Here is a 27,596-nt window from a genome sequence, read left to right as displayed (position 1 = left end):
AGGGTACCATTGTATACAGGAACACCCAGAAAAGCAAGGCCTCTAGCCCTTTCTGCTAGCTGCTAATCCCTTCCTCCACCTGGTTGCCTCACCATTTCAAGTTTGGTAGCTGGCATACAATTTCTAGCACACAGCACACACATCTCCTGCCACAATTCCTACAGGTTGGTCCACGCTTCTACTTCCTATTTGCCATTTCAGATTTTGTGCATCATCACCTTTTGCCCTCTCATTTTGTTTACCTACTTGCTTCTCTAACTCTCCAAGTAAGATTCCTCACACCAATTCAAGTAATGTGTTGTTTACATTTGACTCCCTTCTTCTTAACCCCACATGTCTAACTGGCATCTATTTCCTCCCATCGAATTATATGTTATCAACCTTTCTACACCACCCACACATTGCTTCTTTTCCCTCCCTTCTCATGCTATTGCCCCTGATCTCCTGCCGCCTATAGCCTCCTATAGACAACACATAGTTGTCAGTCTAATCTGAATGCCGTCTATGACCTCTAGTTTATTGTCTTGTTGCCATTCCCCACACTTAGAAAATCCAGTTTTGTGCCATGGTACACCAAGGACCTAACAGATAACATTTGGTATACATGTTTGTTAACTGTACAGATGTAGACAAAGACATGTTCTAACAATGGTTATTACTTTAAGGATGGAAGAAAAGTAGAAAATTATACAGGCATCCCCCCCCCCCCGCAATTATGTGTGTTCTATGCACCTGCAGTGCCAGGAAATAAGTAAATGGAATCATACCAGGAAGTGACAGGAGAGACCTGAAGAGTCCTTGTGGCTGAGGAGGACATCAGTGAGGGCGGAGGAAGCCCCAAAGACACTGGAGGTGCAATGGGGTTTTGTTTCAGCTGCTCAGCCTCCCTGTGTAACAGCTGATGTGTAACAGCTGAAAGTAGCAGGTGCTTTCCTGTACATCCTTCATCCTCCTACTGGCCCCAAAGCTTCAACTCTGGTTGAAGGGAGAGTTGAGTTGGGGGTGGGAATTGGAGAGCAGGACAAAATGAGCATTTAGAGGCTTTTTAGAGGTTGCTCCCCATTTTACACAATTTCAACTCGTGTGTGGGCGCCTGGAACAGAACCCATGTGTAAGTGGGAGGGGGGTGCCTGTAATATAGGCAATTTGTATCCTGAGCAATAATGTATTTTCCCTTCCCTCTGCCTCCAAAATAAAGGAGCAAGAAGAAGGATGAAAACTTGTCTTTGAATTGACTGTGGGATGCTCAAAGCTACTGAGTTTCTTAGTGACAGCTGTTGCTGTTGGAAAGATGAAAGTACTTAGCCCAAGAGTCTGTTTATGTGTTTGAGCAGAGAAAGCAATATTCGTCGCAGGAAGCTCTGGAACAGACAGACTCTGAGAATGAGAGAGCGTGAGATAATTATCTAAATTATGTTCAGGCTATTATTGAAGACGAATATAGTTAAAATGTAATTAAATATGACGGGCTCACAGGATGCAAGCATGGCTTTGGAATGCTAATCATCAATTACAGCTCTCCTTGGGGGACTCAGGCAGAACGAGAAAGTTGGGAGGGGATGGCTGAGGTGAGATATGGAGTATTAAATAACACCCCTAGGGCTATAACAAGGCTAATTTCTTTTAAGAGATGAAGCTGTGGCACCAGGGGACTTTGCTGGCCAAGCAGCATGCACTGTTGCCTTTCAGCTTGAGGACCCTCATGCAAGCCTAAGTATAGGCTGCTGGTACCAGGCCTTTTCTTCAAGATGTAAGCCTCAGCTGGAAGTAATGATTATATTCCCCCCCCCCCATTATAATGCCTGTGTTTTTGTGTATATGTATCAGTGCTATATTTCTTTCTTAGTCTTCCATTCATTTATATCATCTTACTCAGGAGGGCCAATGGTCCTTGCTGAGATTTCTTGGCATTACTAAAAATAAAAAATTACTGCCGCAAGAAAATTGGGTTCGTTTTCTAGCAGTAATTCATGTTGTGATGCTGGAGTGAGGAAATATGCACTTAACAGCTTCCAGGGGCAATTTCAGCAGAGTACTGTGTGAATGGTAAGCCATGGTAACAAAGCTACTTGTTAGAACCTGTGGAAGTATGTTTGATTTCTCCCCACCCTTAACTTGCTATGTATTTTCCTTGGACCTGTTGCAGGTTATAATAATCTACTATTATCTATCAGGTTGCTTTTACTAAGGCCAGCAACCATTTCTAATTGTTAATGAATATTCCTGGACCAAAGTAGCACAGAGCAGAAACTCTTAAAGGTAGGAGAATGTTCCATCTTTTATTTGTAACATTTCCTGTTGAATTCAATTCATCAGGCCTCACCAGAGCTCACAACTGGTCCCTGAATGCTTGCTGTCAGTCGTCTGAATTTTCCAGTCTCCCAGTTAGAAGTTACAAATCTCCTAGGCCAAAAGTAACACGAGTAAATACTTCTGGAGTGTGTGCGGGTGTCTTATAGATATTGTGTATAGCAAATACACAATCAATATAATCCCATAGTAAAATTTGCATCCTTGTTCTCAAAATCACAGCCTTGCATTCTTTGCCATGACATATGTAAGATTCAGAAGAAGACTGCAGTGTTCCTGATCATATGGACTCTCCCAAATGATGGAGGCAGTTGTAAGGTCAATTGCAGGAGGCAAACTTCTGAAGGGTTATCATTGCAATATTCAGTAAAGATACTCCATTTGATCAAAGCCTCTTAATGTCAGTTGTATCCTTCTGCTGACGCATTCAAGTCTTCACTTAATATGACAGATGACAGCCTTCATTGCTTATTCTCTTCTTGGGTGGAGATCTGCAATGAAAGCTAAAACTCTCTTAGTGTTCAGAGCCAATGGGCAGAGTCTTATTTGTGTCTCAGGGACCCCTGAATTAACTTGGCTTTCTTGTGCAAGCAATGGAAACTAATGCAGGAAAACAAGACTGCGGCAGTAACCATATCAGAAAAGTCACTTGCAAATTGGACTTTTTAAATTAGCAGCTGTTTCTACATTTTTTTGTCCCAGGAGGGAAAAGTTGAGGTGGTATAGACATGCCATATTCTCCCACATAAGATGCTTCTCAAGCAAACCTGCTCAAGTCTTACCTAAATAAGCAATAAGACTACCAAAATTACCGGAGAATGTCTTCTTAAAGCTGGTGTAAATTAACTTTAGAATGAGGCGGATTACATTGGGTTATATGCAGGGAAGCTGTGCCTTTGTGGAAAGCTCTTCCATTTGTGCAGTGTTTGTTGACCCTTCTACTCATAAAATCTCAGCTACTTGGGAGGGTTGTGGGACGCTCCAGAACAGAAAGGGGCACAGCAAAGAGGACTGCTTTGGGCAGAAACCAGGTGCTGCTGACTTGTGTGACTGTAAGTAAGCACTTTCTGCTAAGGCAGAGCCATCATTCAATGCAGCCCATAAGAATTGATTTAAATAAGTATAGAGTCATGCTCAACTAATGGAACAAGTTCACCTGGATCAACTAAAACATTATTTAAGCTCTGTAACAGGTCGATACTCCTCCTCAAATTATACAGCAATTGTAATAGACAGGTGTTGTTCTGGTGCTTTCCTTTCTGCTAATTAATAGTATACAAGGCTATTCTAAATGCTTTTGTGATGTAATCTGAATTTCTAACCCTTTATCCAGAAGGTCGTGTTACCTGGGGGGTTTTTTAATTGTTTCTTTTATTCTTTATTGCTGTAATCTAGTTTGTAAGAAGTCAGTTTGGTGCTTTTTTTAATCTGATGTTCAAGTTGAGTTCAAGAGGGAAAAACACTAATCTGATAAAGCATTAATCCAAAGTACTGAAGGAATGATGTTATATGAAGACATCCAGATTTTATTTCTGTGTCCTGTTTGGTGATAATAAATGGGTCATCAAATTGCCTTGCTTAATGTGGGCCTTTTATAGTGTAAGAAATTACACTTGGGAGAGGGGTTGTTGTTGGTATTAATTTTTTTTTGTATCTTTATTTTTATATATTTTTAGATTTATGTGGGAAATGTTCAGTTTGGTGGTTTACTTTTTGATGAATTTTATTGTTTATGACTACTTTTGTTATGTTTGTAATTATGCACATTTTTTCATGTTGCAAGCCGCCTCGAGTATGGTTTTAACTATGGAAAGGTGGCATACAAACAAAATTAATTATTAAAACTAAAGCATACTGTAATCCACTTACAACTACAGTTTTCCTTCCTTCCTTTAAAAACTGTACAGAAATCTTAAAGCATTGAGTTATTGGACCAGATAAAAATCCATCTAGTATAGCATCCTGCTTCCTAGCAGCCAGCCAGATGTTTCTGGAGCCTCACAACATAGGGCCCTGTTTATTATTTTCCACAATGTCCCTCTCAGAGGACCAGATACAGTGGAGGACAGCAGGGCTCCTGCCTCTTTTGCAGTTATAGAGAAGTGCCAATTTCAACAAGTGCAGCCTGCTCTGTGGGGTAAGAAAAGGTGCACTTTCTGAAATTGCCTGTGCAGTACAAGTATTAGAGAAGCAAAACTCCATGTCCTCCTTTGAATCTGGTAGTTTGTTTCTTTTCTTTTATTGTTTTGTAAGTTAAAGAACTACAAAAAGAAAGTGGTGGTGGCACTGGTTCAACTGAGGTCAAGCGCTTCTCACTTGTGTCCCAGCCCACTAGTTGCAGAATAATGTCACGTAGCATGAAGTGATGTTATATTGCTCAATTTTTAAACTGTTCTAAGGGTTTTACCTTCTTCTTTTGTTTGTAAGTCTCCTTGAGTATCCCATATAAAGGTGACTCAGGCACTGAATAAATTAAAAAGCATACTGAATATCAATATGTAAACATGTAATTAAATCACTATTAGAAGGGAAATGCCCTAATTGCTTTGTTTTTCTCTTTGAATTGAAAAAAGCACACATCTCAAACAATTTTCTTTCGTCTGCCCTGATAAGCACATAAAGAGAGCCCTGCTGGATCAGGCCACAGGCCATTTAGTCCAACAACCTGTTTTCACAGTGACCAACAAGCTCAGAAGCAACAGCACTTTCCCCATTTGTGTTTCCTAGCAACTGACATTCAGAGGCATATTGTATCTGGCAATAGAGGTGGAGCACAGCAACTGCTAGCCCTATCCTCTATAAATTTGTCTAATCTTCTCTTTGTTGGCATCATTGCATCTTGTGGGAGCATATTCCGTAGTCTGACTATGCACTGAATCCTAACCTCACTTACCTAGGAGTCTTCTCTTCTTCTTTAGCAATCACTCGTAGCTGACTAAGATTGTCTTCCATGAATATGGTGTTAACAATGTGTCTGTAAGTGACTGTGGAGGCCAATTCTGGATCCACACATCCTTCAACAGTGGGGAAATAGGTTTCTGGGTGGGAGTTGTTCACGGTGAGGATTTGCCAAATGTGTCTTCCTCTTAGCTCGTTTTCCCCTTTCGTCCTGAGTTTATGCTTCTTCAAAGTCCATGACACCTTTGGTAGAGGCCTCAGGCCAGTGTTTCCCAATTAACCATGCTTACACTGCATTTTATTTAGATTTGCCTTGAAAGTGTCTTTAAACCTCTTTTGTTGTCCACTGGCATTTTGCTTTCCATTCTTAAGTTGGGAATACAGTAGTTGCTTTGGAAGACGATAATCAGGCATCTGAACAACATGACCAGTCCTAAGAGTAAGCCCCACTGAATTAAGTAGGGTACGTAATAAACAAAGCTATGATTGTGCTGTTAGTGTGATTGTTAATTTTCTTTGTCCTTCTGATTTCTCTTGCAGATCTTGGCAAGTAATAACTTTTGACAGACAAGCAGCATCTTTTATCAGAATTGTTGGAACTCACAACACAGCTAATGAGGTAACATAATAGATGAAGGTCTGCTGTATGATTGATGCTAAGATAATGTATAACATGTCACCCAGTTTTCCGTATTCAAGGCTGCCAAAGGTTAACGTTGTTCTTTTGTTCGGATAACTTCGTAAAGATGACAGAATACGTCCTCTAACTCACTAAATGGGGAATTTATTGGTGTCCATAACTGTTTCTTTGAAGTCATGTGTTTAAATTTATCATTACCGTGTTACAGTGGCCTTCACAAGTGCATTGTTGAGTGCCGCTTGAGGATACGGTTAGAACTTTGTGCACCTTTCTAAAAATGATCACATGATACTAATGCACTGCAATTGGTCCATAAATGAGGAAAACACAATTAGTCCTTATTTTCTTTAAAAGTGTGTGTGTGTGTGTGTGTGTGTGTGTGTCTCACACTAATTTAACCTACTGTGTTGAATACAAAGAAGCTAGCCAGTTAGTGATTCCTTTAGAGCAGGGGTGCACCACCTGTGGCCCTCCAGATGTTTCTGGACTACAACTCCCATCAGCCCCAGCCAGCATAGCCGGTGATCAGGGATGATGAGAGGTATAGTCCAACAACATCTGGAGGGCCGCAGGTTGTGCACCCCTGCTTTAGAGTGCGGCAGGCAGGGGTAGCTTATTTATTTATTAACTTAGAGGACAATCCAAATCCTGGTTGCCAGCCAGTGGGGATGTATGAAGTGGTGATGCTCCCTCTTCAAGTGCCACTATTGCAAAGGCCCTTTCCCTGCTGTTTATTTAGCTCATTACATTTGGTGGAAGCACTAACGGAGCGGCTTCTGAAGAAGATCTTAAAGTTCAGGTAGATGCCTAGAATAAAGTGAGAGGTGGTTATCCGAAGTTATCCAGTGAGGTTTTTGGCTAAGTTAGGATTTGTGCTTTGATCTACTTGGTCAAAATATAATATAGTCCAGCTATCACACTGCACTGGCTCTACTAATCGATTAGTATGAGTTACCTGAAACTATAGTGAATGCAAAAGTTGCTCAGGAGAGTAAATATTTCCTATATCCTTGCATTATATTCTCTTCGTGAAATGTTCCTATTTTCTAAACTTTTTTTTTACACTTCTTGGCTGTGGGTGATCTTTTAATCTTTCTTTTGTCCTGCTGGTACCACTAAAGGACAAGTCGTTGCATTTTGTTGCTCATATTCATTTCATAAGCTATCTAAGCAATTGGGCATACATATCTTTGTAGGACTGCATCCCTTGAGTAGGATGGTTGTTTTTTCCTGTTGCATCAGTTGTTACTTACTTGCAGCCAGGGTTTGACTTAAACGTAAGAGGCACTTAGGGAACACAAGGCCCAGTGCTTGCCATCCTATTTTCACTTCTAAGCCTGCAGACACCAATATGAGCATATACCCTAGGCGAAGAATAAGAGAGAGAAAGCAAAAAACTGAAATGAAGCTGTGGTCTCAAGAGCCTGGTGAAGAAATGTATAAAACTGCTTTTTTATTTTAAAAAATCTGGTCATGTTGCTGAGTTTTCTTGGAGATTAGAGCCAAGTTCTTGATGTAGTTTAGCATATTTATATCCCTGTCAGTCACATTAGAAGATCTTTTTACTGAAAGAGAGCTGATATATTTTAATCTTGTAAAAAGTGAATCATGTCATTTCGCAGAATAAATAATAGCTGCATTAAAATAGAAGCCACAAATGCAGGTAGGTAAATTATTCATCCCTTTAAACTGTATGTGTTGAGTCTCACCCACCCCAGCCTGCACCCGCCTGCCACCAGAGAACCAAGGCAGCACTTTAACCTGTTAGAAGCTTAAATGTGGGCAGATTAATGTCTCTAAAGCCACAGATATTAACATGCTCCTGCATACATATTTCATACAATGGGAAATTATAAATAAGTCCATATATTAAACTTGGTGATGGCCTTGGATGGTATTAACCATTCATTGTCTGATTCTCAACCAGAATCTATGCTGTTTCCTGGGCTAAAGTAATAAACTTGTTACAGATTCAAAGGTATACATTTTTTAACCTGATCAGTGCTCACTGCTGCCACAAGGTTTATTCAGTACCAAGGATGCTTCACAAAATGCTTATTCTGGGATGTTTTTCCTTTGCGCCCCTCCCCGCCATACTTGATTTAGCTAAAAACAATGTCTGCCTGTATTTACAGTTAGTAATTAGGATCATAGTAAACCAGAATAGTGTTCCATTTTGAGTTCAGCAGCCTGTCGCCAGCAGTGATCATTATCAAATGCTTGAGTGAATATGCAACTAAATGCATAGGAGACAATTACAGGATAGCCCGCTGCTAGGGAAAGTGCTCTCATAATCTGCTATTAGTGGTGAAATTAAGCCCTAATGGCCTTTTGAGTGATACGATGATATTCTCAGTGTTTCAAAAGTGCAGTGATACCCATGTAATATTTTGAAACATTTTTCATGCAAAGTTCCGCAAATAACACACTGCTCTCTTGCTCTAGATGAAATTGTAGGCTTACTTTTTAACCATTACATCTATGCCATGGGAGGCATGTAGGTACATCCCATGCTGAAGCTGTACCATTTAAAGGTCTACAACCTCCCTGTAGGTAGTGTCAAAGGTGCAGGCCTTTGACACAAAATAGTCTGTGGGCAGAATCCAGAGTCTATGATTACATGTTAAAGATATGCATGATTGGCTCTGCCCATCTTATTTATGAACTGTGGAATGAATCCATGGGAAAAGTGGTTCCTGGGACCTGACTACGTGACATGGTAACATTTAACATGTGCCAGGCCCAAGAAGGAAAGGGGAACTTAAAAGCTCTGTTGAGTCAAATCAAAGGCCTAATTAGTCCAGTATTTTGCCTAAGCTAAGGGAAGTCCACAGGTAGAGGCTTTTACTTAACTTGTGCTTCAGTCTATTTTTATACGGGCTGGTTTGTATTAGGTCTTGTATTTCAGAGGCCCTTATTAAAGTACTGACTGTCCTCCATAGAAGGCACTACCGCGAATTTAAATGCTAGATATTTTTGCAATTATGATTTAAGGTGGGGCATGATCCTTAGTCAGCCCAAATCTTGTGATGGAAAGAAGTACAGTGGTACCTCGGGTTAAGTACTTAATTCGTTCCGGAGGTCCGTTCTTAACCTGAAACTGTTCTTAACCTGAAGCACCACTTTAGCTAATGGTGCCTCCTGCTGCTGCCGCGCTGCCGGAGCACGATTTCTGTTCTCATCCTGAAGCAAAGTTCTTAACCCGAGGTAATATTTCTGTGTTAGTGGAGTCTGTAACCTGAAGCGTATGTAACCCGAGGTACCACTGCATGCCAGTTATGCAGCTCAGGGCAGAAACAGACATCACGTGGTTGCTATTCAAAAGCATATCAACTGGGGCTTCCCATGTGCCCATAGTGTTGATATCTGTAAGCTCTGGCTATGCATCTATTACATTCCTTTCTTTCCCAAAGTTGTGGGTGTTATACTTGCTCTTCTAATCTCACCTGTGTCCAATGTTTTCAGACAACATTTTCTTCACGCTGCTAGAGCCACTAGAGTTAATGGGATATTTTAAAGTATCTGCTGCACAGCAAGGAGTCATCTGTTAGTGCATTAGGATTGTAACTTTTGTAACACTATGCCAGCTGCTTGCCAAGTTGCCCCAAACTTAGAGGGGCAGTTTAAATTAAATGAGGAGTTTAGGTCTTTTTCTGTGCAATAATGAACTTTACCATTCAGTATCACTTGTTTTCCGTCACAGAAATCAACTCCACCTTTATTTAGCATGGGGAGCAACTAGAGGCTGTTAAAGTAAGAATTCATACATTCATCACACTTAATGCAAGAAACCAGATTCATTCCTATGAGTATCTGTCCCAGCATTCTGTGGTATTTCTGAATGTTCTAGGGATGCATTTGGACACATTTTCCATCCTGTTATTTCAGAACTGCAAGAATATATATGATGGGTAGAGCAGAGGAAGCAGGGTTGGTTTATTTGTTTTTTGTGTCCTCTGGCTTCATCATGCAATAGTTTGTGTGGATTGACTTTGTAGCGCCAATCATATTTGAAGAAGTGCTAATTACTAGCCGTTAACAAGCTTCTGTTTCTTCATATTTTTCCTCTCTGTCTAATAGTAGTCTGGTTGCCACCTGTCTTTTTGAATAAGGTATCTCAAAGGCTAATTAAAAAAAATCCTGGATCCTATTTAATTATAGCTATTAACTGTGCATTTTCTTTCCAAAAAGTTTGACAATGTTTGTGGAATATTAATCATTTCCTGTTCCTCTGGTGTTTTAGCTCTTTATCCAGTGTGACTCTGAAATTTTTGTTAGTCTTTGGATGTTTTGATTTCTTGATCACTTGCTCAGCATGATTTTGATTTCCTTCAGCATTTTATCAGCCTCCTTTGGGAGAAGTCTGTCTACTTCTACCATCTGCCTCTCATCTTTCTTTGTGAATGGTGAAATAAAGAATGCATTATGTTTTTAGCGATATTTTATGGTGCTTATAAAAATCCCCTCATGCTACCTTTTCAAGCTAATGCTGCCTTCTGTAGTAGCCTCTACTTCCTTAACTGTTTTAAAACTAGTTTTCATTACTTTTCTTAACTGCTTATAAAATGTTCCTTTTCTTCACTATCTGTGCTTTATCCCTCTCATCTAACCTTTGTCATGCTTGGTGATGGCATCTCACCTGTACATTTCCTTTTGGATTCTGTATAACACAGTGTAGATTGTTCCATTCTTATTTTGCTTGTCACATGTACCACTTAGCGCATCCAATCTTTACCGTCTTTTGTTTCTGTTTGATTTCCCTCGCAGTTTTCTAAAATGTTACTTGCATCCTCTAATTAAGCTAAAACTCATCTTGTTCTCCTGATCTGCTTCAACCAAAATCTATGTTAATAACACACACACCAAAGCAGCACGTATTTCCCATTTTCTTCCGTGTCTGCGGGCTTCATCTAGTAATACCTTAACAGTCATTTTCCTTTTTTGCTGTCAGTCCCCAGATGAAGGCATATGGGGACATGCAAACATACAGTCCTTCAGTGAAGATATTTAAACTGTTCAAGCAAATACATGCATGAAATGGTTCCTTCCATGGAAATGGATAGCGAAGGCATTCTCTTCACGGAAGCTCTGTACAGACACCTCTATCCTGCACCCATAATAGATCCCCAGATCATTTTACATATTTGAAAACGTTTGCTTGGTATTGTTCTTTTGTAGTTCTACCTGGTGTCTTCAGTTATAGTTGGTAGCACTGTCTCTTAATACCCTGACTTTGCAGCACATGTGTTCGACTTTTTGACCCAAGTTTTAGACTGGTCCAGATAAAAACTTTGGTGAACTTTAACCCTTCACCCCTCTGCAATCCCAGTTGGAATTGGATATCATCACACTGTTTACAGTGAAAGGATCTCCCCCCCCCCCCGCCAGTTACTTAGTTTTTATTTTAGAAAACCTAGCAGCTACACATTCCCATCAGCCTCTTTCTTCCTAAATTCAAACTACAGAACTGTTTCCTTCATCCCCAAGTCAGAGAAGTATGCCATAATAAACATTTCTGTGAATCCGCTGGCCATCAAATGCCACTTAAATAAGCTTTCAAGCCTTCAGGTTGTTTTGCATATCCAGAGACCATGCTTGCCACAAAGTATTTTTAAAAATTCAAAGAACATAGTGACTGAAGTTGCATTGGTTTCACACATACTGTAGGGACTGAATTATCCAGAGAAAATCCAGGGGCTGAGGTAGACAATTCACTGAAGATGTCTGCTCAGTGTACTGTGACTTTCTAAAAGGCTAATCGAATTCTAGGCTGTGGTGGAGGAGGGAGAATATTCTAATAGTCTTGTATAAATCAATGGTATGTCAGTAACTTGTTTTTAGCCTTTTCACTCCCAGAGAGATAACAGGGCCTGGATAAAGCTAAGTGAAATCATAAGAGTTTCCAGTCAATGTAAAAGAAGGTTTGGAAAAAGACTTTTAAAAATCTGAAGAAATATAGTAAATACAAATAAAGTAAAAAATAGTGGTCATAGCAAAAGCTTTATCTTAAAAAACTTCACTGTTATTATTTATTCATTGCTAGTGTCACTCAGCATAGTTAATTGACAATAGCTATCAAATCAACACCAAGGAGCATTTTTTTATATTATAATTTTTACAGAAGAATGTTACAGAGCAGTTATCATCTGAATTATTCATATTAGTATTGTATATTTGCTTTGGTTTTGCATATTATAACATTATAACCCTTTGAACAATAAGCAAAAGCAGTATCTTTCTTTTTCTTTTGTAAAGTTGAGATACAAGCATGTGGGCCAGTTTGGACAGTATTTCTGCCCCTTCACCTGTATGTGATCTGAGTTCAGAAATGTGTGCTTCCTCTCAGGCCCCACACACCATATGTAGAAAGTAGGGCTTGCTTTAAATCAGAGGTGGGGAACCCTTTTGGCCTTGTGGGCCAGATTGTTATCTCCTCTGACCTCACGGGCCAACTTTGGCACGTGGATCCATTACTGTATCTTACTTTTAATGTTTAATTATAACAGTTTTTCTTCCTAATAGTTCTATAAGCTTAAATCTTTCAGAGACAAAACCTTACAAAAATAATAATGTTGCAACTTCATAAAACACTTTTTAAAGGATTTTTTTTAATCATCTTGATGCAGTGCACTGGCTTGTTCCACAATTTATGCACAAGAGAGCATTCCTTGTAACTTTTAAAAATAAGAATTAGATGGAATCTTATTATACATTTGAAATCACTAAACTGTTTTCTGCTTTATAAATCAGCTTGATTTTTAAGGTGCAGGAGTGTTTCTTTGACTGTAGTTGGTACCTTCATCTGAGAAACAAAGAGTTTTTGCAGTCTCTGATTCTAAGCAGAGTACCTCACATTTAAAGTTATCAAATATAAATGCTTATAAGTGAAAGCCATCTCACAATATTTATCTTTCTCAGTGTTTCATCTATGGTGTTTGTTTTTTAACGGGCTATAAACACGAAGCTGTGAAATGCAGAACTGTACCTTTTGCAGCCTAGTGCTATTCATAAGAATAAGCCTGTCTACGGGATTTACCTGCTAGAGTGGTGATTTGTTCTATTTTCAGCACTGCTGGCTGAACCATGCTGAAATAAATAAATAAAGTCTGCAAGCATAACAAACAAGTTAAAGCAATGTGTGAAACCTTATAAAAAAAATCCATAAATGGACTAAGACAAGAAAAAAATTTTTTTTAGAGAATACAAAAACAGCAGCAGTCACAAAATAATTTTATCAAGGAATCGTTGTGAAAGCTTGCCAGAAGATGTCATAGCTGCTCATCAAAAGGCAATCAGTCATGGCGCCTGGCAGGCTTCCTAGACAGGGTGTTGCATTGTCTCTATGTCACCACAGAAAAGGCCCCCATCCCTTCTGCCCACCCTTTTGATGCTGATAAGGAAACTGAGTAGTAGAGCTCCATGAGACAATCTAAAGGATCAAGCTGAATTTGATGGGCAAAGACCATTCTTCTATAGTTCCTGGTCATTTAGGGCTTTAAATTTAGCCTGGAAACAAAGTAGTATTCAGCATAGATGACATGAAATTGGAGTGCCATGTTCGATATTCATTGGGGCTTACATGAAGGCATGCATAAATTTGTGGTCCTTTACCATGAGCAGCTTCTCTATGCTCCATTTAGAAGGTCGTTTAGTTCTAACTATACTACCCTGTGTTCCTATTTGATTGGTTGACATTCTCTTGTTTTGTTCTGTTTTTCAGGTGTTTCATTGTGTACATTTTGAGTGCCCAGCTCAAACTGCTGCCCACAAGGAGGAAGGCTGTGAGGAAGACATGTGCACAAGTGGGCAGCAGCTGGCATCCCGTCCACCTCGAGCTTCGAGTGCCAGCTCTGTGCACTCTCTCCCAGGATCCACTTCACACCCATGAGCTTGCCAGGCCTATAAAGAGCGTGAATAAAAGTATTTACGACCCCCGTGCCATGATAAAATTGTTCACCATCTTCTTGTTGTAGGCACCTCTTGTTCTCTGAATGGACAGAGGGGACCGTACTTGGTGGCTGGAGATGTTCAAGTGGAAAAGGCTGCCCAAAGACTTGAGGGGTGGCTTCACACTTTCCATTTTGTTCAAATCAGGATGTTCTCCAGGGGAAAGAAATAGGCTTTCAGTTTTCACCAACTCTCCTATTTACACCCTGCCTCTTTAACTGAACCAAATCAGGTTGAATCGAAGGAAACAAACCAACAAAAAGCCGAGCCCAATTGTAACATAAACATACCACGTGAACAGTATGGAAAAGAGATAATTACATGTGCCTGCAGAAGGTACTTCCTAGGAAATGGGTCTTTCCTTAGAATGTTTATGGAAGATAATGTGTACAGAAACCATATTTTTATTTAATTTATTCTTGATCCACATTTCTTTGTAAATTGCAAGCCATTTTCAAAGTCTAAGAACATAAGAGCCTGCTGGATCAGGCCAGTGGCCCCTCTAGTCCAGCACCCTGTTCTCACAGTGGTCAGCCAGATGCCTGTGGGAAGTCCAATGAAGGGACATGAGTGCAGCAGCACTCTGCCCACCCATGATTCTCAGCAACTGGTATTCAGAGACATGCTGCCTCTGACAGTGGAAGTAGAACAATAGCCATTGTAGCAAGTTGATAGCCTTATCCTCCATGAAGTTGTCCAACCCTCTTTTAAAGCCATCCAAGCTGGTGGTCATCACTGCCTCCTGTGGGAGCAAGTTCCATAGTTCAACTTTGTGCTGTGTGAAAAAATACTCTGCCCTGAATTTTCCGACATTGAGCTTCACTGGATGTCCACAAGTTGTAGTGCTACAAGCGAGAAAAAACTACTATCTACTTTCTCCATGTCATGCATAATTTTATAAATTTCTATCAAGTCACACCTTACTCACCTTTCCTCTAAACTAGAAAGTCCCAAATGCTCCAAACTTTCCTCACAGGGAAGTCTGTGGGTGTATGTATTGATATACCTATATTATTTGCTTATCCTTTTCCTTTTTTCTTGAAATGCTTTCTTGTTTATCATTCTGTATCATATAAATATACCTAATAGTGGTAGGCAATGTGATAATTACTCCATTTGACAAGGAAAAACCCTTAAGGAGGTCATGCATAAAACAATTCAGTCCAAGGATGCTGTATTGGAATTCTGACTATTTGATATGAATAACAAAATTGTCACTTTTTACTCCCATATAAAACTGTCCATCAGGTTCTCAGGTGCAGGAAGAATTATTGGCTACTTTAGAAATTACTAAATCATTCTTTAATTTCTACATCAACTGATTTCCAACATCTTTTTTGTGCTTTGGAAAACAGAAATCTATCTGACCAACATTTCAGCTGGATTTGGTATAAATCAGAGCCGGTGGTACAATCCTGGCAATTTATAGTAAAGGTTTTTTGTTTTGTTTTGTTTAAAAAAGATTATACTATTCCATTAGGGATTTAAAAACCCCCACTTCTAAGAAGCTTTTCACATAATCTCCATAAATACAGATTTGACTTTTATAGTTGGATTTGGTATGTGTGTTAAGTAATTTACAACTCAGTAGTAGCTATCCTTTGTAACTTAATCAGATTATTTGTTTGATTATTCGGAATGTGTTCACATGCAGCATTCCTCACATTCAATTGTTTTACATCCTGCTGCATTTCCTGGAGTGAAAGTGGCTATGCATTTACGCACACATGTCAATGCCATCGACCCATCTAATTAGGGGGGGAAAGATGCATTTGTCATGAAGTATGTGACTTTGGAGAATATTATTATTGTCAACTTGTGGTTGTTGTTTTTTTAAGTGGTGTAATATAGTTTGATGCAAATTGTTTGCTTTGACCATGGTGTCCTATAAATAACATTGTTGTCACAGTGCTTAAGCTTAAGTGCTTGCATTCTACTGAATGCTGTTTGTAATAAATGTGGGAAGGAATAGACAGCATTGTGGCTGCAAAGCAGTAAAAGAAAATGACTTCTAAGTTGGCCATGACTCATCTTCAGTTTTTCTTGCTTTTGGTATTTCATCTGTCATTATCTAAACCAAGCTTGCAAGAGTACTGCAGTGTGAAGTGCAATGCAGGTACATAGTGACCAACCTTTGGAGGAAATCAGGAGATTGGCAAATGAATCATAGAAATGTAGAGCTGGAAGGGGCTCCAAGGGTCATTATGTCCAACTAAAGCAATCTCAACTAAAGCATCCATGATGGGTGGCCATCCAACCTCTGCTTAAAAACCTCTGCTTGACTGTTGAACAGCTCTTAGTGTCAGAAAGTTCTTCCTGATGTTTAGTCGGAATCTCCTTTCTTGTAACTTGAATCCATTGGTTCGCGTCCACCCTCTTGGAGCAGGAGAAAACAAGCTTGCTGCATCTTCCATGTATCAACCCTTGAGATACTTGAAGATGGCTATCCTATCAAGTGAAGAAAGCATCAGATTCTTCTGCCAGGGCAAAGGGCCTGGAGGTACTCTGTAACTATTGTGACAACCTTCATTCATTTCACTCTTGTTCCACAGGATTTCCAACTCTTACTCTAGTGCTACTCTGATTGTTGGGTATGTAGGGAGCTCTAGATATATTGGCTAGAAGGCATCAGCTAACATAGCTTGTAGATGAACTGTAGTTGGAGAACAGAAAAATAAGACAAAGATCTGGGAGAGAATGTGAATGGTCTCTTTCTGCCCAAATAAATTATTATTGTTGATAATAGGTGTTGAGCAGTGAAGAAGTGCAGCCTCACTTTTAAGTAGCCTTGTGTCTGTCTTTTCTTATTTTGAATGGGGATAATCTAGATTCCCCATAACTTGTTTTTGATCTCTCTTTTCAAACAGTCAGTCAGTCAGTATATAGCACATGCAGGTAAGCTGAGGAGAGTGCCAGAGTTCCCCACTTTGGAATGGGGGTGGTGAAATGTTTGGATCACTGTTGTGAACAGTAAGCAATAAGATCAACCTTACAATACTTTAGCTTTTGACTTTGCCCTTTGCTTCACTCAGTTGTGTGTTGTTGTTATTAAAGTTCTAAATAAATCAAGAGCTTGATTGTAAGGCTATTAATAACTTTTTAAAGACAATGCAAGAATTCAAATAAATCATAACTGATAACAGCTTAATCTTCTAGGCTGTAGATACAATTCTGCATACTGTTTCTCCTGCCTTTTAGCCCCCTCTTTGATAATTATATACTTCGTCAAGCTCCCTATGAAGGATACCATATTTCCAAGTGTGAGACAAACCTCTTTTTAAGAGTCTTCCACAGAGCATTCCTTAACCTCGGGAATGGCCTCCAGAAGGCATCTTAAAACAGAAATTCATGGTAAGAAAAATTCCAATGTTTCCCCCACTGATATATCTGATATAGAAGTTACACACTTATAGTGACTCACACTGTTAGCTCATTTTTCTAAGGACCAACAAAATCTATATATAAATTGTCATCTGTAATTCCATACCATAACCCGGCGTGGTTCAACAATTTGGGGCTGAACCCTGACCCTCCAGGATTCCATGTCAAGTGTTGGCAGCTGAAAAGTTAAAAAAAAAAAAGCACATTGTTCAATCACAGCCAGGGGTCTGTGGGAGAAATCAGTAAAATTATTATTAATAATAATATTGTTAATATTAATATTATTTAAGGATATTTTGGGGAGACACAAACAATCTTTTGGGCATTACAATGGAAACCTATTAGAGCAGAGATTACAAAAATGAATAAATTTGGAGGGGTCCGGGATTCACAAAGAAGCTTTTAACAGTTAGTTTTCAATTTTGAGTGTCACTAGTGTGTATTTTATGTTTTAATTTTTAATATTTTTTTCTTCAGTTAGAAATTTGAAGGTATTCCTCATCAGGACATGGAAACAATGCAACTATACTGCATTTGTATACTGCTTTTTGTAGCCTCCATCCACAAAGTAGCACGTGCATCTTAACACAGACTCCTTAAGCTGCTTTTTAACCATATCCCACCCACGCTTTAAAACTGTGCTGTAATTAGATATGAGTTTTTCACAGAAGAAACACATGCACACTGCTGTGACTTAAGTTGCTTTCCTATTTTATCTCTCCTTGTGTGGAGTATTCCTCTGTGTTGCTTGCAGTATCCCCTAGAAATACCTGACAAAAATCCCAAAGCATTTCAATGACATCTTGGGTTAAGGACAGCCTCCTTGACACACATCCCTCCAGGAAGCTGTTTTGGGGATTTGTGTTCTAGAGGCAGACCTGGCTGAAGACAGGCCAGTCAGATCTGCACTTGTAACCCCACCCCCTTGCTTGGCCATGATAGGCCAGTTTAAAGTTCCTGGGTAAATCCCAACCACCCTAGTGGCCAACAGAGGAGCCGACGTCATCCGTTGGCTGTGCTGGAAGCAGGAGACCACCCAACCCCTGACCTCTGATGGCTCAGCCAGGCCACAGCTGCTGCTCCCAAGCCATGACGGTAAGCGGTCTTTTCTGTCTTAAAACTGCTAGGAAACTGAGCAAAGAGTACTCAATTCTTTTGTCAAGTCAGAGTCAAACTATCACAACAAGGTGCTTCTGAAAGGTTTGTTTAGTTTTCTGTTAAACTTGTAGGGGTAGTATACAGATTTGGTTGCTTTTAAAGAGAAAAATGAACGGTACAATTTAAAGAGCAATTAGGTATGCTGACTGCTCTGCAATCTCCTGAATTCCCAGTTCAGTGCTTTAGTACAAACCTAGAAATGCAAGAAGGAATATATTACAGAGTTAAGATGCATAGTTTGCACAGCAAAATACTGCCTGTCCCTATGTAGGCTGTAGGCTGACCACATCAGTTGTGAAGACAGATATGTGCATCGATGTCCAGTAGCAACAGGACATTTAAGTAATGCCACCTTGTCCCTTCCCAAAATCACCAAATTAGTATATGTTAACTATCCTGAACCAGATTGTAAATAACATTTCCATGTATTTGGTTTAAAGACAGTTTAGTATATTTCATGGAGACTTAGCAGCCATGCAATTTTCCTAAGACAGTCAAATGCTATTTCAGAAAGTGCTTATGCGTTTGTATGTATATAAGGTAACCCTATTGCCACAGCATTGCCACATTCTTAGAAATGCAAATTTTCAGTTTTCAGAGGATTTGGGTAGTGAGAAATTCCTTACTGGCCTTTTACATTACGCAGATGCTAATGACTTTTCAAGGCTCTCATTAATCTAGAGGGAAATCTTGACCTTATTAATTTCACTGGGCGACATGCAATTAATTGTGATGGGTCCAAAATTTCACACCCATTATAATTGGCAATTAACATGATTATAAATGCTAAAGCAAAATAGTTTCAAAATCAGTGCCTATAACTGATTCACCAGTGTGTCCTGGTGCAAAGCTTTTAGGAAGAATCTTCAAAAATAATTCTATAATAACTGGAGCCCAATAGCAAAAGTTACATTATACATGTGAACATTACTGTTTGACTTGCATCAATTATTTCTGTTTGATGTGAAGCCTGCAGTGTTCTGAAAATTTGCTGCATGTGGAGTAGTTCAAAATGCAGACAGACACTGACCAGGATTGCACGATGCAGTAAGCCAAACCAACCTGAGATCTTATGATGAAGGGCAGGCAGTATATAAATTTAATAAATAATGAAATAATAACTACTTGCTGACTGCTGAGGAGCAGATCACAGCTGCTTTGCTTCTCCCTAGGCTTATTAAAACAGCAGCTAAGCCAAGGTTTGACTTGGTATCATGACTGGGGTCATGTGTAAGGTCTAACTTCTATAACCACGACCTGTAACCATAGGAAATACCTTTGCTACAACTTACGGTTAGTAAGAAGAGAACTTAGCAATCGGTCGTGGAGCAGAAGGCACACTAAACCAAACCTTGGCTTGGCTCAGTATGTCACAGCAGTAAAAAGAACCAAAGAGAAAAAAAGTTAGAGAAATATCCTCCTTGGGGAGCCCACAGAGTCCCACTGTCTTGCTAAGCCACAGCTTGGCTTACTATGTTGTGCAGACCAACTCAGTACAAGAGTTTCAAGGGGAGCACATTAGAAGCAAGCGCGGTGTATGCTGTGAAATGTGTTGCAAACATTACAGCTTCTAAGTAATCATTTTGTGTGTCTGAGAAAATAGTGTCTATGGATGTGATACGTTCTCATTCAAATCTGGAACTTGCCTAGCTATTTCTGTTCCAACAGTTTCCATTGCTGAAGAAACCATGTACTTTTTCAACTGAACAGTGTCTCATCTTTGGTAGGAGAACAGAAACAGCAAGTGCATTTCTGTCTGGGTTCGTCACAGGCACAGCTCAATTCTTTGGATCACAGCTTATATCTGCAGAAAATAATCTTAAATGACATTATCAAAGGGCTTCTTGCAAATCTGTTGAGTAAGAATTGTGTGGTATCCTAGGGGAGGATTTAGCTTTTTTAAAACTTTAATTTTAAAACATCCCAGTAGGAAAAGAGGCTTTAAAAATCATTAACAGAATGAATGCAAACTGACAGCTGCAATGTGTTGGATCTCTGGTGGGACCGTGGAAATTCTTGCCATGTTTCCACACGATGACTACAAATTTCATCACATGGCAGTTCACTTATACGTCACTCAGAATTAATTACTTCTCGTATTTTATTTCTCTAACATATGTGAGCAATGGCTAAGGGTAACTCATGAAGAAATGGTATGCTTTTGAAAGGTTCCATGCTGACATTAATCATTATTATCCCACTGTGTATCCAGCAATAGCCACATTTCCATTCTATATCAGTTTTTAAGTGTGTTATTTATAGCTATCAGATCACTGAGTTGTGTCCATTACTGGAGAGGTCTGGGGGCAACAGTTCAGATTACATCAGATGAAATACTACAGCTGGTGACTAAAAACCATAAAAGTGGGGGAAAGAAGGGAGGGCTCTTCCAGCTTGGTTAAGAGGTAAAGGAGCAAAGAGTCAGAGGCAATGCTTAGCGGGTAGTGACGCAATTAAAAACCCCCACTTTTGACTTCTCCCTTGAGTTGCCACCAATACTTATTATAATTATCTAGTATTTAAATTACCATGTTGGTAAATGGATTTTGCAAGATCCCATTCAATGCCATTGGGGAGGATGTGCTTTGAAAACCCTTTGAATTTTTTAAGCTAGTATCTTAAAACCTTATAATTAATTGGTTACACAAGGATTGCTTTGATATACCAAACAAGCTTGAAAACCTGCTTTCGAGTCAGTGCTCTGTGCTAGCCCTATCACTAGGCAGAGTGCAGTGATTGTTTCAGGCAGCTGACCTGAAGTGTCACGAAAAGGGTAGGAAATAGTTATTTAGTTTGTTACTGTTGTTGTTGCCTGCCAGGAGCCTTACAGAATTTTCTGCCTCAATAACTTGTCTAGTCTTCTATATCATGCACCCGGAATTAGAGCAGGGCAGTGCTGGTGCATCAACTTATGCTCTGCACCAGGCAGCAGAATGTTTGGGGTTGGTCCTGCTCTATGCCAGTAGGATGAAAATAGATGTGTAATGATGAAAGGCTAGGCATACAAAGTACCGTATTTTTTGCCCTATAGGACGCACTTTTCCCCCTCCAAAAATGAAGGGGAAATCTGGGTGCGTCCTATGGGACGAATGCAGGCTTTCGCTGAAGTCTGGAGAGCGAGAGGGGTCGGTGCGCATCGACCCCTCTCGCTCTCCAGGCTTCAGGAAGCTCTGTGCAACCCTCGGGAGACCGGCTCCGAGGGTTGCGCAGAGCTGCCTGCAGTCCCCGGCTCAGCACAGCTCTGCGCGGCCATCGGGAGCGGGGCGCTAAGTCCCGCCCCGCTCTGGATGGCGGCGCAGAGCTGTCTGCCGTCCAGGGATCAGCGCAGCTCTGCGCGGCCACCGGGAGCTGGGGGGCGAAGCCCGCCCCGCTCCAGATGGCCACGCAAAGCTGCCTGCAGTCCCGGGACTGCAGGCAGATCTGCGCCACCATCCCGAGCGGGGCGCTAAGTCCCACCCCGCTCGGGATGGCGGCACAGAGCTGCCTGCCGTGCCGGAACCGAAGGAAGATCTGCGCCGCCATCCCGAGCGGGGCGCTAAGTCCCGCCCCGCTCCGGATGGTGGTGCAGAGCTGCCTGCAGTCGTGGGATCAGCGCACTTCTCCCCATCGCCAGCCCCACAAGCTCGGGGGACAGCGGGGAGGCAGAGCGTGCCTTCCCACTGTTCCCCGAGCTGGTTCTTCCAGCCCCGCCCATTGGGGGGAAAATAATTTTTTCCCCTTTATTTCCCCCCCAAAAAAACTAGGTGCGTCCTATGGGCCGGAGCGTCTTATGGGGCGCAAAATACGGTAGCTATTCTGGAGTCTCAAAGGGAGAAAGTATGTTAAAATGCTACTAGCACAACGCTGAAATTCAAAACAGAATACAACCATACCTCGGAAGTAAAACACCTTACGAGACAAATGTTTTGGCTTCCGAACATCACAAACCCAGAAGTGATTGTTCCGATTTGCGTACATTCTTTGGAACCTGAACGTCCACCGTGGCTTCCAGTTGGCTGCAGTAGCTTCCTGCAGCCAATCGGAAGCTGCGCCTTGGTTCTCAAATGTTTTGGAAGTCGAATGGACTTCCGGAACGGATTCCGTTCGACTTCCGAGGTACAACTGTACTGGTGAAATGCCATGAAATCGACAGAGAGGAGGAAACGGAATGAGCACCTGTCAAGGGCAAGAGTAGTTCTGCTCTCAGAAATGCATTGCAAACACACCCATCACACTTTACTGGACCAGTCATGCTACCACTTTGAGGGGCATGCAGCAGTGTCCCTTTTTATAGGGGAAACATTGAAGTGTGCTCAAGAAATCATTCGGCCTTTTTCCTGTGGCCAAAGTGTCTTGTGAGGAGTGCAACCCCTGCCCTGGATTTAATTTTTTTCAGTCATGCTAATGCAAATATACGGACTCTATGCCTTTCTAGATTCCAATTCTCATCATCCTTTATCATTGGCCTTCCTGGCTGGGGCTGGTGGGAGATGAGTCCAGCAACATCTAAAGGCTAACAGATCCCCTGCCCCCATTCTAACAAGTCAGAGGGACAGAACCCAACAACTGGATCTGGCATTTTATTTAGTTGTAGTAACAGGGACAGTGCTAGCAAATCCAGAATTTAGACCAATTATTTTCCTTGTATTGACAAAATGAAGTGTGTATGGTGGCAGGACTGTTGGTAAAGATGAACTATATTGATTTCAATGTGGCTAGGACCTAATATATCCTGAAAAGAATTCTTCTAGTTAACAGGTTCCTCTTTTCATCCTATGTGGCATGGTGACATTTATAGTTTAGAAAGCGCACCCAGGCTGTTTAACAAGTCACAAAGCTTAGTTATGCATTCTTGTCCATCTTACCATTAATTTATGGATCTGAATAATCTACACTGTGTTATAAAAAGGACAGCAATGAAAGTGTGTCTAGAGCCCTGGAGAATTGTATTAGCATAATGTTCCCAAACTCCCAGAACGCTCTCTTATCAGTCTGTCCCCACACCTAACTGCTTCTCATTTTCTCTTTCCACACTTATTGCTCACATTCTTGTCCTCCTTCGCTCCACCTGCTCTACCTTCAGCGTTTGATCATATTTCCTATTTGCTTTTCTGAAAGATGATAACATTATGGAAATTTGGCTCTCCAGCTGTCTGTCCTACACTTGGGTAGTGTATCTGTCCTGTGCCTCCTAATTAAAAGGAAAACTTTTACCAGACATACTCAAAGCTAAATATGATTAGCATTGAATCTTTGCTCACTCTGCCATCAATTGAGCCCCTGTCAACCTTCAGGTTGCATCCTGCCCTGCCCTGTGCTTTTGATTTCTCATCCACAAACCAGTCAATTATACATAATTAGCTGAAGATCTATGCAGTATCAGACTTGGGGGGGGGGGCATTATAAAGTACTGCATCCAGCATCATTTCTTCCACTACAGTATTCCAATGGGCTTCTCTGAAAGCTGCCTTGGAGTAAAGCAATTTGGGGAATGGGAATTGCGCTGAGCATTTGTTTGTTAGTTTGCAAGATTTCTCATCCACGCGCCATCATAAGGTCACAGGGCAGCTTACAACCATAAAATGCAGTTACAGAAACAAATAAAACCATTACAGTTATAAAAACAAGTAAAACAGCTTCAAATGGAACCCAACAGTATATATTCAGCAAAAGTGGGTCCCACAAAAGAGAAATGCCTTAACTGCCAAAGACCAGGGTAAAGAGATGCATCTTCACCACAGGACAAAAGCTGTACAATTAATATGCTAGGTGTGCCTCTGGGGAGAGTGTCACAAATTAGAGGCCACTGGATCAGGCCAACAATGGCCTATCTAGTCCAGTATCCTGTTCCCACTGTGGCCAACCAGATGCCTGTGGAAAGCCTGCAAGGAGGATTCAGGCACAAGAGCACTACCCCCTCCTGGAGTTTCCAGAGGCAGAGCATCGTAGCCACTGGTGGCCTTATCCTTCATGATTTTTTATAATCCTATTTTAAGGCTAGCCAGGTTGGTGGTCATCACTGCCTCATGTGGGAGCGAGTTCCATAGTTTATCTGTGTGCTGCGTGTGTGACTTTCTTTTATCTGTCCTGAATCTTCCAACATTTAGCTTCACTGGATGTCCATGAGTTGTAGTGTTATGAAAGAGGGAGAAAAACCTTTATCTACCTTCTCTATGCCATGCATAATTATATAAGCATCTATCATGTCGCCTCTTACTTGTAATTTTTCTGATCTATGAAGTCCCATATCCTCGTTGCATACTTGGAAGTTTGGGGTTGTTTCCCTGTTGACACTCCTGAACACAAACCTGCCCCTCAGCTGAAGTGCGTGCATTTTGTACATACCATATGTAATGAGTGTGGTACTTTGGCTATGAAGCTGTGGCCCCTCCAAACATTGTTGAATTCTAACTCCCAAAAATCCAGCCTCAAGGCCATGGTCAAAGATAATGGACATTTCAGTCCAACAGCATTGAAGGGCCTTAGGTTTCTCCCTGTCCTTAAAATTTCCCAGCTTTTAAGAAACTCCATTCCCTCAATCATTTCAGTTCTGTTTCTTTTCCCACTGTGCTTTCTCCAGCTCTACAATATTATCTCCTTCCCTACTTTGCCCTACCATCATTCCTTAACGTATTCAGACATGTCTGATGTACACTCTGATCAAAGTCCTTGTTGGTCAGTTCCAGTGGGCCATACAGAGTTCTCCACTTACCTCTATCAGTGGTTCTCATTCCTGACCTCCAGCAGATACTTTCTGCCTTTCCCTGCTCACCTCAGACTACTTACCAAGTCATGACTTTTTGCATTGACTCTGCTTCCTGCTTCCCCCTTGTATAATAAATTGGTTCGCTTTACCTACTCTAAACTACCTCAGATCACATTGTGAACACAGATGGACTGAAACTCAAATACCTGGATGATGAGAGAACCTTTTTTGCTCTTCAGACACCACTTGAGCTCTCTGTAATACCATTAGTTTAAGTAATTAACTGTGCAGATAAACTTGATGCGACTGTAGGCTCATCCTGTCATTATCTACCATTATAGTGGTGCCTTTTTCAGCTGGCACTTTGCAATCCAAGAAGCATAGCCCCTTGTGTCCCACCTCCCCAGATTCCCCTCTATTTCAAAGCAAAATCACTGTACTGGTGCCATCTTTAACTGAAAACCATTTACAAATTGCCGCATTAGTCCTCAATGCCTGGCTATTTAAAAGAGCTGTGCATCTGTACTTAACTGTGCCTATTGTGTAAGAACACTTCTCCCTACAGCATGCTGTGATTACATTGCTGACCTATTTTGTACTATAGCATTATCTGCATCACCAGCCATTTTGACTGGCTAGATTGATTGGTTCTGTATTGTGGGTCTTTCTGTTCTTTTCCCCTTCTCTTGTCTGGCCTTAGAGAATGTTTATGTAAGTCAGTGGACCTCTCTATTTTGAAACGTGCTGCTTTGAACATTCTTCACCAGCAGAGATAGCTTTACTAAGCAACTAGTTACCCTGCAGTTCTTATGAACTTTTAGGAAGTGGGAAAGTTCCACAGATGACACCCTCAAAATTGTCCCTTTGTAATGCCTGCTGGTGTTCAGATGAAGAATATGCAGGGCTGCTGTGCTGGTATGAGACAATCTAAGCATGCTACCAAAATCTGTAACAGTTTCTCATAAAAACAAATAAAAAAGGATGAATAACAAAATTTGGAAATGGGAATGATCATTCTCATGTTTTTTGGGAGGCGGGGAGCAGAAAGAGACCACTGAAGTCCCGAATCACTGCCAGAACGAACAATGTTATGAGCAAATGTGGAAAAGATATTATATTCTTTGCATTTATTTCATATGAGGTTTCTTTGCATTGTAATATGTAATGCAAGGTAAAAAATATATATCACATGTTGGAAATTAGGTGTGCACCTTGTATAGATGATGTGGCTGTGGTTTTAGGAATAAACTTGATATTTTGTGCTTAACTCTTGATCTTTCTCTCTGCTTGTCTTTTTAACAACCAGCGCACACAAATGGTGCCATATGCTACCATTTGGTAGGGCAGAAGTCCAGATCAAAGTCAAGGCCTTTGTTCGAATACAGAATTTTAAGTACCGCTATCAGAGGGTGGAATATATCTGTGCTTTCATTGCCCCTTTTACTCCCTGAAGGCTTTGCAGAATGGTAAATATGTGGCAAGAAAAAGGGGGGAAATTCTAAATGCATCAGTCAGTACAGGCCTATCATTAGACAAACGGAGGCAGATCAGCTCCACCTTTGGCACTTGCTATACCTCTGGCCACCCATCCTGCAAAACTCTTATGCGCCTTTCGCCCTCCCCCTCCATGCTGTGTTGCTCTGAGGAAAGAAGACTCCTTCCTCAGAGTGAAGCATTCTGGGCAAGGTAGCCAGGAACAATACCGTTTTGACTACTACTACTTTGCTTCTGTGGCTAGAAGTTCTGGTTTGAAATTAGTTGTGATAATTTCCAACTAATAGCTAAAGAGTTTATGGGTAAGCAGGGAGGCGAGGCAGCATGGAAGGGAGAGGACGACTCAGGGGCAGCAGAGCCACCCACCTTGAACAGGGCACTGTTTTGCCCTGACCCTGGCCTCCACAACTGAGGAAAGTGCATTTGGCTAGCAGAAAAGCAGGAATATGTTTAGAAATGCTGCCGGGTAATGACATTGCTGTTTTAATTATGGAATGCTGTCTTGATCTGAATCTTGCATAGCTAGTCAGCCCACTCCAGACACTATAGTGTTATTATATGAGACGGCAGCAGAAAATAATGTGCTAGCTTTGCCCCCTTGTTGCCATTCTCACTGCCCTCCAATTCACGGACAGCAGACTTGCGAAATTCACTCGTGGTGGAATCTGTGGGGTGAATTCATTGTTGTGCTAATGTTCCATCAGCACAAGCATTTTACTGTTGGTTCTCTTGATCCCACAAAAGCAGTGGGGGGAGGGGACTCCCATTGCACAAGCAGAAGTCCTAGTTTCCACTGGTGAGATTCATTAGGTGAATCCTGCCCTGCACATTTAGATGAAATGAGAGCTGATAGATTGGCTAATTGGGGGAATACAGTCTTGACGAGGAAGTATGACCAAGCAGTCTTGTGATGAGACATCAGCTTTATATTCCAACACAAAGCACTCTTTTATTGCTTGTTTGTAATTCCAAAGGGCAAAACTATTTATTTTAAGCAGGTGGCTGCTTGAATCTTAGAACACTATCACATCCTGTCATTTGAATGCTGCTTAGAAAGGTTGAAGGGGCAGAGCTACTCAAAAG

The 27,596-nt window shown here is 40.9% G+C and overlaps 2 protein-coding genes across 7 annotated transcripts in view; one reads left to right on the top strand and one right to left on the bottom strand.

Annotated features, from left to right (window-relative positions):
• The window catches only part of BTBD9 (BTB domain containing 9), a 152,614-nt gene extending 126,328 nt beyond the window's left edge, over positions 1-26,286 (top strand). Inside the window, exons 11-13 of the mRNA XM_083497199.1 lie at positions 5,749-5,827; positions 13,569-21,347; positions 22,125-26,286. Coding sequence (XP_083353325.1) covers positions 5,749-5,827; positions 13,569-13,736 — 247 coding nt within the window. The 3' untranslated portion in view covers positions 13,737-21,347; positions 22,125-26,286. The remainder of the gene's footprint in view (positions 1-5,748; positions 5,828-13,568; positions 21,348-22,124) is intronic.
• LOC310704144 (uncharacterized protein) overlaps positions 416-27,596 on the bottom strand; it is a gene marked incomplete at both ends in the record, with an annotated part of 70,403 nt that continues 43,222 nt past the window's right edge. For 2 of the 6 annotated variants that reach the window (XM_083497231.1, XM_083497230.1), the window contains 2 exons: positions 14,298-14,640; positions 17,283-17,354. In XM_083497231.1, the coding sequence (XP_083353357.1) occupies positions 14,298-14,640; positions 17,283-17,354 (415 nt within the window). Of the gene's footprint in view, positions 2,814-7,101; positions 7,213-12,884; positions 12,955-14,297; positions 14,641-17,282; positions 17,355-27,596 lie in introns of those variants that run through there. The other 4 variants (XM_083497232.1, XR_014524587.1, XR_014524588.1 and 1 more) reach the window with 4 other exon arrangements.

This window comes from Podarcis liolepis (genome assembly GCF_965112155.1).
Source record: "Podarcis liolepis genome assembly, chromosome: 3".
Taxonomy (NCBI): Eukaryota; Metazoa; Chordata; class Lepidosauria; order Squamata; family Lacertidae; genus Podarcis; species Podarcis liolepis.
The sequence above is the reverse complement of the archived record's forward strand: the minus strand, read 5'-3'. Positions and strand labels throughout refer to the sequence as shown.